The 15895-nt window shown below is 44.1% G+C and overlaps 1 protein-coding gene and 2 non-coding genes across 3 annotated transcripts; all 3 read left to right on the top strand.

Annotated features, from left to right (window-relative positions):
- The first annotated feature begins 4203 nt into the window (after nucleotides 1–4203).
- Nucleotides 4204–9250, top strand: Rps3a (ribosomal protein S3A). The gene is made up of 6 exons (XM_041659179.1): nucleotides 4204–4331; nucleotides 4964–5067; nucleotides 5341–5528; nucleotides 7413–7621; nucleotides 8082–8191; nucleotides 9087–9250. Exons 1-6 carry the CDS (start codon nucleotides 4270–4272, stop codon nucleotides 9206–9208), a joined length of 795 nt encoding a protein of 264 aa, XP_041515113.1. The 5' UTR covers nucleotides 4204–4269; the 3' UTR covers nucleotides 9209–9250.
- On the top strand, nucleotides 6324–6396 carry LOC121453085. The gene has a single exon (XR_005974960.1). It is a non-coding gene; the product is annotated as a small nucleolar RNA SNORD73 (small nucleolar RNA).
- On the top strand, nucleotides 7790–7859 carry LOC121453086. The gene has a single exon (XR_005974961.1). It is a non-coding gene; the product is annotated as a small nucleolar RNA SNORD73 (small nucleolar RNA).
- Nucleotides 9251–15895: the final 6645 nt, after the last annotated feature.

Genomic DNA, 15895 nt, shown 5'->3' on the forward strand with positions numbered 1-15895 from the left:
TATGCCTAACACTGCTAAGGTGGCCAAGAATTTAAGATTAGACAGGCTTGGGGAAAACCTAATATCATTTTGCTAAAAGAACACAGCATAGGGGGCTGGAGAGATGGCTCAGTGGTTAAGAGCATTGCCTGCTCTTCCAAAGGTCATGAGTTCAATTCCCAGCAACCACATGGTGGCTCACAACCATCTGTAATGAGGTCTGCTCTGCTGCCCTCTTCTGGTCTACAAACACACAGAGACAGAATATTGCATACAAAATAAATAAATAAATAAATAAATAAATAAATAAATAAAAAAGAACACAGCATAAAAAAAAAAGAACACAGCATAATGATTCCCAATGATGACATATTTCCATAACCATACATCAGTGCCCCACTCAGCCCACATCAAGAATAGTTTCTTCTTACAGTAAATGGGGATTAACAAAGAGATTCATAACTGGGCAACATGCAAAGAACGAGACTTTGGAGCACTCAGCCCTAAATGGGAGCACTCAGTTCTAAGTGGGACATCGTTATCCCATCAAGATCCAGGGAACTATGTGTAGAAGAAGCAAAAAGATTGTAAGAGCCAGGGATGAGGGATGACTACAAGGAAATACACAGAAGAGAACTCAGAGACTGAGTCAGCACACATAGGACCTGCACAGCTTCCAGCCATCTGAGGTCAGAACACTAAGAGAAGTAGACATGGGGTCCTACTCCTAACCAAGAAGCCATCTGCAATTGATACCCACTGGCAAGCAGAAAATGGAGTCTCACTGGGCATATCGACCACACTGCAGGGTAGGCCCCATGCCCAAAAGCAGTTGACAAACACAAAACTAACTCACTGGTATTTTCGTGGACTTTTTGTTTCCTTTTGCTTTGATTTGGCAATGGTCTTTTGCTTGCTTGTTTTGATTTTTGAGGACTTTTTTGAAAGATAGGAGAAAAATAACACAAAGCCAGGTGGGTAGGGAGACTGGAGGATCTCGGAGGAATTTGGGGACCAAAATGTGTGGTATGAAAAAAACCAGTAAAATAATAATAAAGTCAGATTCTCCTTTATTATAGATGTGACAGGCCTGGAACTAACTATGTAGACCAGGTAGCCTCCATCACACAGATCCAATTGCCTCTACCTTCTGAATGCTGGGGTTACGGGTGATCCCTAGCCCTTTGTTTCTGTCTCTTTAAATTGTATTAAGAAAAATCAAATTCTATCTTTGAATTTTGTGTGTATGTGTGTAGTGGGGGAACGAGGCTGGTGACCTGTGCTGACGATAAGACCCAGGACTTCATACATGTTAGACAATTGCTCTATTACTGACGTACGCTCCTGGTTTCACCTTAACTAGTTCTGAGGGTACTCGTGAGTAGCGTTAAATACGGCCACACCATTATAAAGTAAGGACTGTAGGATACCACAGACAACAGGTGTGTGGAGATGCTGAAGAACTGCAGGTGGGACTAATGATTTGGGGAGATTTAGAAGGCCGTGGTAGAAGGAGGTAGGAGCTGAGATCTAGAAGGAATTTTAAGGTTAAAAACGTGGAGGGCAGAAGTTGTGCTGTGGCTGGGAAGGACGTGACGGGACTTAATGATTACCAAGTGGAGCCCGAGGGCAAAGAAAAGCCCTCGGAGTACAATATTCAATGTGTTTGCCAGGCATGACCAGTCACAGATTGGGGAGTTCAAGAGCTTTTAACATGACTGATTGGAACAAAGATGGCCTCATTAACAGAGGAGGGTTGCGTGATATACTTCCTTGCTGAAAGAAAAGTCCAGGTGAGGAGCATCTCGAGGCAGTGATTAGTGAGGCTTCAGATCCCGTCAGCTTCTCACAATGTCTGCTGAGAAGTTAAATGGTACAGATTATGAAGCCTGTGTCAATTCAGTAGCGCTACTTGATGGAGGAGCTGTGAGGGTATGAAATGCATTTACAGGAGAGGGGGTGGATGGGCTGTGGAGAAAGGCACCCATTGACAAAACAGGGAATTACAGTGAATCATACACCTCCTTAAAGACAACGACAGCAGAAAAGAACTTCACAACAGCCAGATGCCAGAAGAATATGATTCTTGGGAACTTGAGGTGGGACGATCCTTTAAGCCAGGGAGAAGCCTAAGCTATATATAGACTTCGTTTCAAACGAACAATGAAACAATAGTTCTATTCCCTGTCACTGCTTTGAGTATTTCCATTGAGCACACATGAACAAACACATATACCCACAGACACACACTCACACATACTTCCTTTATGCTGCCAGTGAACACCTCCAGCCCTAGATCTTCAGAGATAGACTTCATCATGTAGCCTAGGCTGCCTTCAAAGAATCTTGGCTTTCTGAATTCTGGGTTCCCAGGGGTGTGCCATTGCCTCTGGCTCCAGGGTTTCCTTTAAAGTTATAGTGTGCCCTTAGCTATACAGCTTTTGTCTTTCTGGTATTTAGTCTTGGACATCTGGGTATATGTTATCTTTATGATCAGACTGGAAATGGCACATTTTTGTCATTTCCCAAATATAGGGCAAAATGACGGTAGCCTCCTCTCAAATCAGAGTCATTTGTTTTTGTTTTGGAGACAGGGTTTCTCTGTATAACAGTCCTGGCAGTCCTGGAACTCACTTTGTAGACCAGGCTGACCTTGAACTCACTTGGGACCTGCGCGTCTCCTCCTGGGATTAAAGGTGTGTGCCACCACCACCTGGCTGAATCATCTGTGGGCGGTGGTGGAGTCAATGTATTTTGAAGGAAACAAAAAAAGATTCAACAACTTGGGAGGCTGGTCAACAGGGAGTTGATTTCTGGCTTGGTCACGGTTTTTGTTTGTTTTTGGCTTTGGCCAGTTCTACAGGATTAAACTCTTGAGGCAGCTGGTGACATTTCGCCAGGTTGTGCTTTGCTAAATTGGAATACTTAAACTGGATCTGGTAGAGCATGCACGTCAACACTCAGGAGGCTGAGGCCTGAGGACCTTGAGTTCGAGGTCAGCCCAAACTACATAGCAAGACTCTTGTCTCGAAAAATAAAACAAAAAACATAAAAATGGGGAAGGGGATTCTACGTTAAGAAAAGTGGTGGTCATTTAGGTACAAGAATTAAATTCCACTGTGCCTTTTTAAAAAGCGCTGAGGATGGAATCCAGGGCCTCAGATGTCCTGAGGTTTTACCATTAATCCACTCTAATCCCCTATTTCACGAAAAAACAAAAACAAAAACTCCCCCATCCCCTGGGGGAGGGCTTGCGAGATGGCCCAGCTGGTAAAGGCACCTGCAGAGGTCTGACCCTGAGTTCAGCCTGACCACCTGAGTTCCACCTCTATTGTGGGAGAATAGAACCAACTTCTGAGAGTCGTTTTCTGACAGACTGGAGAGGTAGATGCATAACACACACGGGCACACGAAAACAATAAAAATATGATTACAAATGTGTAGGAGATATATAGTAAAGTATACAAACTGGGCAGGAGCTGGTATCAGAAATGCCTTCGCTTGCGTCGATGGGTAAGACATATATAGAAAGTATATATACTCCTCCCAGTCCTTCGGCCCAGTCTGTCTTGCTAGGTAGTTGAGGCTGATCTGGAACTCAATATACACTCCAGGCTGTCCTCCAACTTGCTATCCTCCTGCCTCCAGAGCTCTGGGATTGCAGGCATGTGTGACCACCCCTGGCTAAGCCTCTATCTTCATGCATGTTCACAGAACAACCATACCCGAGACTAATCAGAAGCCAACATCAACCACGCAGGATGTGAGCAGCATGCCCAGGGTTATGCTTATTTAATTATACTAACGCTTTGAAGTCGATCATACCATTATTCCCATTTTACACCTGAGGGAACGGAAGGCCAGAGAGGTCGGAAGGCTAAGTACTGTTCAAACCACCACCTGAACGTGCTGGATGTGCTGTCTCCGACGCAAAGCCTGTGCTCCGGAGAAGAAACACACTCTCAGGTTAGAACACGAGACGGCTCACTGGGCACCCTCAGGGCGAGGGAAACCACAGGAAACCTGACGTGGGCGCCACTGGGGGCATGCGCGCGCTGGTCCACGGTGCAGCCTCCCAGCCAGCCCGCCCGCCGCTCGCCGCGCGGCCTCCCGACACACGAGGGAGCTGTCGCAGCACGGGGGGCGCGAGCCGCCGGGCAGTGTCGCGAGATTGGGGAAAGCCGGAAGAGCGACAGAGCCAGGGTCACGTAGCCGGCGCTTCCCCCGCCCCGCTCGCGTAAGTTCTCGCGCGAGTTCTACTTCCGCCCTTTTGGCTCCCTGAGCAGCACCATGGCGGTCGGCAAGAACAAGCGGCTGACGAAAGGCGGCAAGAAGGGAGCCAAGAAGAAAGTGTAAGTGGCGGATTCTGCGGACGCCCGGTGCGCGGGGCCCGCGGGAGTCGGCGGGTAGCTTCTAGGCTGCAGCGTGGGGCGGATGGTGAGGATGCGGGGCGGATTCGCCGGCCGGTGCGCTCCGGGCGCCCGCCTCTCCCCGACCCGGCCGGGTGCCGAGCGCCGCGTGCGAGCCGCGTGCGAGCCGGGCTTCCGTCGCGAGTGGCGGCTTTGGGGTCGCGTGACGGCCGCGCCACTTTTTGTACCTTTCCCGCATCTCGAAGTTCGGCGGTCACTGTGGTTGTCCGCTCGGGCCCCCACGTCACTCCCGTGCTGCGGCCCCGTGGACCTCGGGAGCGCCTGACACTTGCAGAACGCTTCGTCCTGTTAAGAACTAGTTCTTGTCCCAGACCTCCGGGTTCCGGGATGCGTGTCTGGCTGCGTGTGTGTGGGAGCAGTGGAGAAGGCACGGAGTCCGACTTCCCGGTTCGTCCCGGTTGACAGACGCTCACCCCACGGTGAGGTAGATACGAGCCAGTTTTAAAGTTTTGGGACATTATGTCAGCGGAAGTATTAAGGAGAAGGAAGGTTTGAAAGTTGGCAGTAGTAATGTTAAATATTTAGCAAGCTCAGCCTGTTTTCCTCAAACCCAGGGTTGATCCATTTTCGAAGAAAGATTGGTATGATGTGAAAGCCCCGGCCATGTTCAATATTAGAAACATTGGAAAGACACTAGTCACGAGGACTCAAGGAACCAGTGAGTACTGTGTGCTTTTTTGCTGTGTCCATATGCTGTTGAGTGGGTATTCTAACAGACATCTGGGTCTGTTTGTAATGGGGGACTTGATGGACAGATCAGCCCGGGGGTTTCTGGCCTGGCGTTTGGGGTGCTTGTTTTTCATACATATGTAGCAGGAAGAAGGGTCTTTCAGAATTAACCAAGAAAATGTTTGGCTGGGTATTGCCAGTAAGTCATCCATGCCTAGGTGGATTTTGTAACACGTTAACAGGATCTTGGGTTCTTTTGTAGAAATTGCATCCGATGGCCTCAAGGGTCGCGTGTTTGAAGTGAGCCTTGCTGATCTCCAAAACGATGAAGTTGCATTTAGAAAATTCAAGCTAATTACTGAGGATGTTCAGGGCAAAAACTGTCTGACTAACTTCCACGGCATGGATCTTACCCGGGACAAAATGTGTTCCATGGTCAAAAAGTGGCAGGTGAGAAATCCCCCCCCCCCCCCCAACAGCATTTGAGCATGTGTGTAGTGCTGTGGTGTGCCCATGCAGGGGTGCCATGGTGTGGTGATTTGGACATCAGACCTGTTTTCTTGGTATTAAGCACCAGCCTGAAGTTGGGTCCTCCTGAGTTCGTATGTCAGCCATGGCATTTTTTTTTTCACGTAAAGAATGAACAAGTTTTTTCCCCACTGTCATTTATATATTGTTGAGCTGGCTACTATACGAGATAAAACTGCAAGGAGAGCCTGATCAAATGTTGTCTTTTACCCACTTACCTGAATTCTACCTTCTGAATTCCCTTTCCCCCATGAATGATGGAAATTTTTAAATCGTGGTCAAGCTGCTTTTTATTCTTGGATGTTAGAGGTAGCACCCACTACTTTCCACATAGGCAGTTAATCTTTATATTGAGCTACAGCCCCTGGCCAAGTATTTACTGGTTAAAGGGCACATAGGCAGAAGTAGTTTAGAGACTGTTTTAGGGCTGCCCATCTTTGGAGTTTGTAGTGGAAAGGTGACTAATTCCATTGTCTCTGGCCGTGGAGGATGACGGTGGCAGAACTTGTGTGGGGCTGAAATCATGCAGTCTGCATTTATTTTGTCCTTGGAAAGTAACAAGCTTACTTAGCAGCTTGGTTTATTTGTAACATCAGCTCATTGAGTTGTGAAGATGAAATAACTGGTGTAGGTGTTTGCAGAAATCAGTAACCCGTATCATTTCAGGAAATACTAAGATATATACAGGTAACAACAGTATTGGCATATGTATATGGGAATGAATGATGACAAAATGTTTCGGTCCCAAATGAATTATACTGATTTAACCGTTACATGTATTGCTGACATTCCCATACAGATTATGCAATTCTGGAAATGAAAGGTTGTTTAATAAATATTGATACATTCTTTTTGTGGTGGAAGTTTTTTTTTTTGTTTCATTTTTTTTTTAGACGGGGCTAGCTATGCTGCCTAGTCTGCCCTCAAATTCAGAGAGATCTACCTGCTTCTGCCTCTGGAGTGCTGGAGTTGAAGGCGTGTGCCACCACACATGGCAGATAGTGGGTAGGTTTTAAAACAGGACAGGCTTCAAAGCTACAGAGAAACACTGTCTCAAAAAACCAAAAAAGAAAAAATACCAAACAAAAAGATGGAAATAGAATCCAATTAGCTGTCTGGTTAGGTATTTAAATCCTTTAGTTTGAAATAAAAGGGATTAAAAATGCTGTTACAGCAGAATTTCCCCCCCTTTTTTTTTTCCTTTGGAGAAAGGATCCCTAACCTGTTCTGGTATGCTGCCTGCTGTGTAGACCTAGCTGGCCTTGAAGTTGTGGATTGCAGATGTGTGTCATTGTATCTGGCCTATTTTGTTATTGGTGGGTTTTTGTTTTTTTAAATTGACACAGGGACTTAGTATTGTAGACTGCAATGGATTCAAACTCTTATTAGATCTAACCTCTTTTGCCTCCTGCGTGGAGTGCTAGGATTAAAGCACACACAACCTACTTTTTCCCTTTTTAAAGGTGAAAGCAAATTTATATGATCTCATCTTGTGTGTGCTGTCTTAGAATTTAACTTCCAAAGGTCTCTGTTTGGGGGGGGGGGTTGATAGATGCAGAAGTAAGGGTGTGGTGTCCAGTTGTTGACAGTGATGATTTAAGAGAGTAAGAAAGTTGTGAACTCGATATTTATATATTTTATGTCACATAAAGGTTTAACATTCCAAGGTTTTTTATGTTAGTATATGAAGAATTGTTTGAGGCCCTAAAACAACTGCTGCAAAGGCTGATGGAGGTGGTGCACACGGGCAGGGAGGCTAGCCAAAGCTAGTGAGACCCCGTCTCAGAAGAATCCTTTTTCCCCCAGACCATGATTGAAGCTCACGTTGATGTCAAGACAACCGATGGTTATTTGCTCCGACTCTTCTGTGTTGGTTTCACTAAAAAACGCAACAATCAGATCCGCAAGACCTCATATGCACAGCACCAGCAGGTCCGCCAGATCCGGAAGAAGATGATGGAGATCATGACCCGAGAGGTGCAGACAAATGACTTGAAGGAAGTGGTTAATAAACTGTAAGTGGGTTTGTGTTTCTTCCTGTTGAATTATCCTTCGGTAAGAGAAGGCGTATGTGGGCAAGCTGGAGTTATTTTTCCAGCTGAAGCTCCAACAGTAGATAGTGAAACGTAGACAGTAACTTAGATACACACGGAGTAATAGAGCTTTCCATGATACTGTATGGGAATACATGATGAGAAGATGTTTCGGTCCCAGTTGATGTACACTGATAACTGTTAACATTTTCCTGATGTTCCCATGCAGAATACAAATGTCTAAGGATATTTTGCAAAAAAGAAGGAAAACTTGGGAGCTAATTTTGTTGCTAGATATAACCATCTTTAATTAGGATGCCTGTGGTTGCACATTAGATACTGTCTAAGGTTCTTTTTCAGTGTAAAGTAGTTATGTGAAAAACAGACTTTGGTGGGTTTCTTGTTTGCTTGTTTTTTAATTTAAAGTTTGCTGGTCTTGCAGGATTCCAGACAGCATTGGGAAAGACATAGAAAAGGCTTGCCAGTCCATTTATCCTCTTCATGATGTCTTCGTTAGGAAAGTAAAAATGCTGAAGAAACCCAAGTTTGAATGTAAGTGAGAAATCAGGGCTCATGAGAAGAAAATTTGTGGGACCAAATACATGACTTTTTTAATGACTTATATTTTATAAATTGATTGTAATTTGACTGCATGTATATATAGTTTAGGCACCACCCTGTATGTACTTGGTGATTTTGTTCTGAAGAGGGCTTCAGTTTACCTGGGAATGAAGTTAACAGATGGTTGCAAGCTACCTGTGGGTGCCGGGAACTGAGTGGACCCAATTCCTCTGTAAGAACAAGTGCTCTTAACCACTGAGCCACCTCTTCAGCTCTTTACATATCAATATTACTCATTTTAAAATTGGATTTATTTTTGAGATAGGGTTTCACTGTGTATGTAGCCCTATCTGTCCTGGAACTCAGAGATCCATCTGCCTGCTGCCTGCCTTTGTGTCCTGAGTGCTGGGATTAAAGGCGTGCAAGACCACAGGTGGCGTTGTGTAAAATAATTTCTTTTTTAATTTTGACAAAGGGCTTTTCTGCAGCTTTGGAGCTTGTCCTGGAACTAACTTGTAGACCAGGCTGGCCTCAAATTATCAGATCTGCCTGCCTCTGCCTCCCTAGTGCTGGGATCAAATGCTTGTGCCACCAACTGTCCGGCTCAACATGTAAATTTTTTTTTTTTAAAAATATGTGTTTATTTATTATGTATACAATATTCTGTCTGTGTGTATGCCTGCAAGCCAGAAGAGGGCACCAGACCTTATTACAGATGGTTGTGAGCCACCATGTGGTTGCTGGGAATTGAACTCAGGACCTTTGGAAGAGTCAGTGCTCTTAACCTCTGAGCCATCTCTCCAGCCCCCAACATGTAAATTTTTAAGGGCAAGATGTTTTTCTGTTTTCTTGTGTCTATGTAACAAGGTTTTTTTCTTCCTTTTAGTGGGAAAACTCATGGAGCTCCATGGTGAAGGTGGTAGTTCTGGAAAAACTACTGGTGATGAGACAGGTGCTAAGGTTGAACGAGCCGATGGATATGAACCACCAGTCCAAGAATCTGTGTGAAATACAGATTTTTAATAGTGACAAATAAAGTCTTATTTGTGATGATGGTTTGCTTCTGAACACTGTTTTAAAATATGACAGGTTGAAGAATTTAAAGACTTGTATAGCTAGGCTTTTGTAGCATGGCACTCTTACTCCTTAGCATCTGCTGGGTCATGACTTGATGGAGGACATGTCAGGACAAGATTGAGGCTGCCTTAGTTCTTCAGCCATTTGGCCTGTTTTGGGGTCCTGTCCTCAAATTTTTGGTCAGTTTTTATTTCTAATAAAGTTCTCATGCAGTGCTGATGGTGTGGAGACTACAGTTGGCGAGCCACCAGGCTGAATAGAGGAAATTACTTTGTAGAGTTTTGATGCCTGGGCAGCATCCAGATCAGATCGCAGGTCTTAAACTTGCTAGGTTAGTCCTGTCTGGCCAAATTTTTAATGCTGTATTTAGGTTTTCCTACCATGCCATTCCAGAAAGTTAAAGTTGATGGAAGTCCCTAGATTTTCTGGAGACTTGATTTCATTAAGCATGTTCCTCCCCCAATTTTAGCCTATGCCTTTACAAGGTAAGGTATTAGGAAGTGTACCTTCTAGGCATTTTATATTTGACATCCTAAGTGGTGTTTTGTTTGCAGAACAGGGATCTTGGGACATGGTAGGTAGCAAACAATACTATTACAAGTATTTTTCCAGCCCTAAAGTGTTAGTTGAGACAGGGTCTTGGTATATGTAGCTCAAGCAAGCTTACTGGTTTAGTAAGTCTGCTACATCTTGGAGTAGGGACTCGGATAACACTCTTTGAAGGGCTTATTTGGAAAGGCTCAAAGAGGAGTTAGGCCAGGAGCTCAAGAGGTGGCTCAGCCATTAAGAGCTGAGGACCCACATGGTAGCCGAACTGTCAAATGCAAGTTAAGAGGATCACACACCCTTTTCTGTGCTCTCTGGGCACCAGGTATGCGTGTGGTGCCACATACATTAGAACAAAACATGTAAAATGGCTTGGCCTATTAAAATTTAAGCCAACCTATAGGCTACTCTGGAAGTCTGTTATATAACATGCTTCCATGGGGTTGATGGGAACCTGTATTTATAGGACTTTGAATGACTTAACCCTTAGTCTGTCCTAGAAAGACAAAAATTTGTAATGAAGATAGCAAACAAACCTCACATTGGTTTCTTCAGTGTGCACAACCAAGAACAACTTTTAACTGTAGACTATAAAGGGGTAAGTCCTAAGGAGACTATCAAGACTTACCCTGCTCCCAAGGGACAGACTGGTCATTGTAACCGGGAATTCCTACATAAGGGAGAATTGAAGAATCATCTGGTAACTTTTTTTTTTAAAAAAAGTTTTAACTCTTTTTTTAATATTTATTATGTATACAATATTCTGTCTGTGTGTATGCCTGCAGGCCAGAAGAAGGCACCAGACCCCATTACAGATGGTTGTGAGCCACCATGTGGTTGCTGGGAATTGAACTCAGGACCTTTGGAAGAGCAGGCAATGCTCTTAACCTCTGAGCCATCTTTCCAGCCCTCTGGTAACTTTTAAGAGGCAATGTGGGTAGACTTTCAAAAAACAGAAAAGACAAGTAATAAAAGACTGCCATAACTATCTTAAATTGCACACCAAATATTTCCCAAACAGCATGCCCAGGGTATAACAAGAGCATTAACACTAGGTATTTAAACAATGATTGTTTTAGTAATACCTTTTGGTCTTAATTTGGTTCCAATGCATTTTTGACCAGATAGTTGACTAGAAGGGGGATTACCTTGTACAGTATAGGATATTTAGCGGGGTCACTGGTCTCTACCCATTAGATAGTAACACTCTAGTTTGAAGAGTCTTGCCGATGGTGAACTTAATGAGATATCAGTGTGGATGTGCCTCTAGCCTCTTGGTTAGATTAAGTGTATCCTTCAAAATAGCTTAGAAAGTCAATGTTGGCCGTAAACTATTGACTGGCTGCTCTTGGCTTGGACCATGCCATGTATTTACATCCTCTGAATGATTCTGAGGGATGAGATAATGTCTCCCTCAGGAGAAGTAGGCTTGCTTCTGCATGCTGCCAGAGTGAAAAAGGTTCTCTACCGTGACCATTACTTTATGGCCTTCAGGATTTAGGGGCACAGGAAATAAAGGAACATGAAGTCCAGGCAATGCTTGGAGTGGTAAAGTCCTTGGTTTCTGCTGGAGTAGTCTCATGTCTTCTGCCAGTAAACCCTCATGCGAAAAACACAAAGCACCAAGTAATCACAGGCACTCCGCTTGTTCTGAAGCCAATCTGACTTCTACAGTAAATATCTGGGGCTGGAAAGATGGCGCGGTGGTTAAGAGCACTGGCTGCTTCCAGAGAACTCAGGGTCCACTGCTGGCACCCACATAGTGGCTCATAGTAACTGGTTCAGGAAATCCAATGTCCCTGGGGACAAAGCAAAATACCTATTTTAAAAAGTAAATATTTCAGCACGTATCTGCTTTCTGTCATGGTGTTTTTGGTTCCTCGGCATCCTGCCTTTGTGCTTGAGTGACAGCATTAGGTATGCGTAGCAGAAGAGGCTACTTATTACATGGCAAGCCACGATGCAAAAAAGAGGTCTACCAGGTCTCTGCCTCATAAGCAGTGTAGAATAAGGTATGTACTACTACACTTGGTCTTGATTTTTTTTTTTTTAATTCTATTTGTTTTTAAAACAAGACTTCTCTAGCCCTGGCTGCCTGGAACTTACTATGTAGACCAGGCTAGTCTTGACCTCAAAGAGATCTGCTTGTCTCTGCCTCCCCAGTGCTGAGATTGAAGGTGGGATTAAACATACATCACCATGCTCAGCCTAATTTTTAAAAAGTAGGTCTCACTACGTGTTAAGTTAGTTTTTGGCACTGGGCTGAAGTGATATTTGGCCTCAGCCTCTCAAGTTCCTGGGCCTTCAAGAGCACACCACTGCTTTGTTTTTATCTTACTCCTAGGTATTTGTCTAAAAGATGTCCACACAACAAACTAGTTTTAAAGATTTCTGGTGGTGGGCTGGAGAGATGGCTCAGCGGTTAAGAGCATTGCCTGCTCTTCCAAAGGTCCTGAGTTCAATTCCCAGCAACCACATGGTGGCTCACAACCATCTGTAATGAGATCTGGTGCCCTCTTCTGGCAGGCATATACATAGAAAGAATATTGTATACATAATAAATAAATAAATAAATATTAAAAAAAATATTTCTGGTGGTTAGGATGAGAACGACCCCTATTAAGCTCTGCTGTGTGGATTCTTGGTCCCCAGTTAGTTGCACTGTTATGGAAGTATCAAGTGTGGCCTTGCAGGTGTGCTGTTGGGGCTGGGCTTTGAGGTCTCAGCTCAGGCCTCTGCCTGCTGCTAGTAGGTCAGGATATAAAGGTCTCACTATCCATTCATTGCCACTGTCTTCTGCCATGATGACCATGAAGTAACCCTAACCCTCTAAAACTAAACAAGCCCATGATTAAATGTTTCCTTCTATGAGTTGTCTTGGTCACGGTTTCTCTTCACAGCAACAGAACAATAACTAGATAAGGTTGATGCCATTATTCATTGCACTAAAAGCCTAATAGAGTGGGTAAACAAATTGTGGTATTTATATGTTTAAATAGTAATAAATTATTGATTCACCATGGATATGTTAGGCAAAAGAAGCCAGAAGGAAAGAGTAGGTATGTGATTGTATGAATTAAAAAATTAATTTGTGGCGGTAGAAATCAGAACAGTGGCTGTTGGGTGAGGGGTTGGGAAGGGCACAGCGACTGACTGGAAGGGAGTATGAAGGAACTTTGGAGACAAATGTTTCCTGTATTGATTGTATATGGTGTAAAAATCCATAGATTTCCTTGATATCCATGCATTTTATGTAAATATGACTCAATAAGTTGGGTCACTGATCTGTTGTACTTCGCTGCACTTTGGTGTCCGTCTGTTCAACTCCTTTCCCCACTGAACTTACCCTTTCACACCTATCTGGAACTGGAACCACTCCTGAAGACACCTTTTCCCACTTCTGTCCTGGGGTTCTTGGCTTCTGTGGTAATCAGGACCAGGACCTGGGTACCACTTATGAGTCATGGGGCTCGATCTGATAATGCTGTCCAGCATACCAGAGGTCATATTTAGCATCATTAGTGGCCTAACAACAGTAATTTTTTTTGTCTTTATGTGTCGTGTGTCTGCCTCCCCCCCCCCCCCCCCCCCACCAAGTTTCTCTGTACAGCTGCCCTGGCTGTCCTGAAACTGTAGACTAGGATGCCCTTGAACTCAGAGATCTACCAAACTCTGCCTGGAATACTAGAATTAAAGGTGTGTGCCTAGCTGTTTTTGTTTGTTTTGAGAGAGGTTCACACCACAGCTCTGTCCAAGAACTCAGTAAGTAGCCCAGACTGGCCTTGATCACAGATCAGCCTGCCTCTGCCTTCCAAGTGATGGGATTAAAGGAATGTTCCACCACTTCCAGCGGGTTATTTATTTTTGTTTATTTATTTATTTTGTGGGCAGGCTCTAGCTAGGTAGCTCTGGCTGGCCTGGAACTCACTATATTGACCAGGCATCCTTTGGTCTCTGTCTTCTGAGTACTGGAGTTAAAGACATGTACCATCTCACCCTACTCAGAATAGCCTACTGTTTATTCCAGCTTCCCTGAGCTGTTACTTTAGGGATTACCTGGGCTTGCTCATGGCCCAGCACAATGAGTTCTGACCCGTTTGCTCTGCACACAACCTTTTCACTACTCATACACTCACAGAGAAGACACTACTGTCTTTGTGGTACTGAACTGGAGGGTTAAGTGCACTAAGCCCTGTCCCCTTTCTACCCTGTATATCCCTGGCTGTCCTCAAACTCACTGAGATATGCTTGCCTCTGCCTCTTGAGTGCTGAGATTAAAGGTGTGCACTACCACTGCCCAGTACACAGAGAGGCCTTTGAGAAGAAATTCTCGGTTGGCCACTTGGGGGCCTGGAAAACAATGTGGTTGGCTGCATTAATCTTTGAGTCAGGATTCTTAATAAAATACTTCTACATGATTGGAGAAATAAATATAGATTGATATACTTTGTTTTTGAGATGGTCTCATAGAGCTGGCTGTAGATTAACTGTATCAAAGGGTAGCCTTGAACTCCTTATGTTCCTTTCCCTACCCACCGAGTGCTAGGATTATAGGATTGCCACTACATGACTTAATTATCTAGGTATGACATTTTACTTTTTTACCCAGATTGGCTTCAGACTCAAATCTGAGTTTAAACCCCTTGGGCTGAAGTGATCTTGCCTGTGGGACTTTTTTTTTTTTTTTTTTAAATGAGTTGTATGAGCGTTTGTAACTTTTACAGGCTAAGAAAATATCAAAACACTTCAAAGAGTTATTTTTATTCATATCTTTGTGTCTGTGTGAGTGAAAGCCACCCGTATGCAGATGCCCCTGAAGTCCGGAAGAGGGTTTCAGGTGCTCTAGCTAAAACTGCAGGCAGTTGTGAGCTGCCTGTCATGGGTGCTGGGTCCTCTGGAAGAGCAGGATGTGCTCTTAGCTGCTCGGCCATCTCTCCAGCCACATAGACGACTTTTACAGCTAAAGAGAAACACATCATTTCAGCACTATCAGTGGGAAAGCCTAGATTGGTCCTCAGTGGAGCTGGGCTGTACTTCGGGCTCCATCAGCCCTTTAATCTCCTTATTGAGCTCTGTGGTAGAAAAAGACTTGTAATGAAAGGAGAGGCCCCTAGATGGCGGCAGTGTTCTGAGTGAGGCTCAGGATGTGCCGTCCACGCAGTGAAGTAAAGTAAGGTTGAAAATGATTCCCCATTCGTTCTGAAAACCAGCTTATGAATTCATTCGATGACATTCAAAATGGCATTGAATCGTGAATCTTGTGGCTTATGTGCATCTGACATCAATTAAAAGAAACCATTAATGTTCACACCAAAGTGAAAATAATCTCTCATAATCGATCCATATATCCACTGCTGCTTTCTCAGGCTATGTACTTAAATTGAAGAAACTGAATACAAACAGTGATTTTTAGGGACACTGCCTTATAATCCTATAAGTATTTTTTTAATGTCAATTCTCATGATACATTTTGATAAATACACTAATATTGTCTCTTCTGAATGCTACAGACTGATTTTCATCAGCAATGAAGTAAGTTCCATTCTTACTACAGCAAGGTATACAAGGAAACACCTCATCTTTTAGGGTTCAAAGGATAATACCTTGGGTTGAGAGATGTAGCTAAGTAGTGGAGTGCTTGCCTAGTATCACAAGGACTGGGTTCAATCCCTCATACTGCTAAGAATAAAACAAAAGGATAATATATTAAAATGGCCTCTTCAATTTTAACCTAATAAAAAAATTAGTATTGCAGGAGGTTTGTATGTGTAGTGGGCGTGAAGGTGTACCCAGAAGGCTCGTGTGTTTGTATGTGTGATCGGCATGAAGGTGTCCCCAGAAGGCTCGTGTGTTTGTATGTGTGGTGGGCGTGAAGGTGTCCCCAGAAGGCTCGTGTGTTTGTATGTGTGGTGGGCGTGAAGGTGTCCCCAGAAGGCTCGTGTGTTTGTATGTGTGGTGGGCGTGAAGGTGTCCCCAGAAGGCTCGTGTGTTGAAGGTTTGCTCCCTATCTAGAGGCACTGCTACTCTATCTAGACCAGGTCCTGACGAATGAACTAATCCTTGATGGATGAA

Source organism: Microtus oregoni, unplaced genomic scaffold (assembly GCF_018167655.1).
Source record: "Microtus oregoni isolate MIOR12 unplaced genomic scaffold, Mior012 000010F_ref0000083, whole genome shotgun sequence".
Lineage (NCBI taxonomy): Eukaryota > Metazoa > Chordata > Mammalia > Rodentia > Cricetidae > Microtus > Microtus oregoni.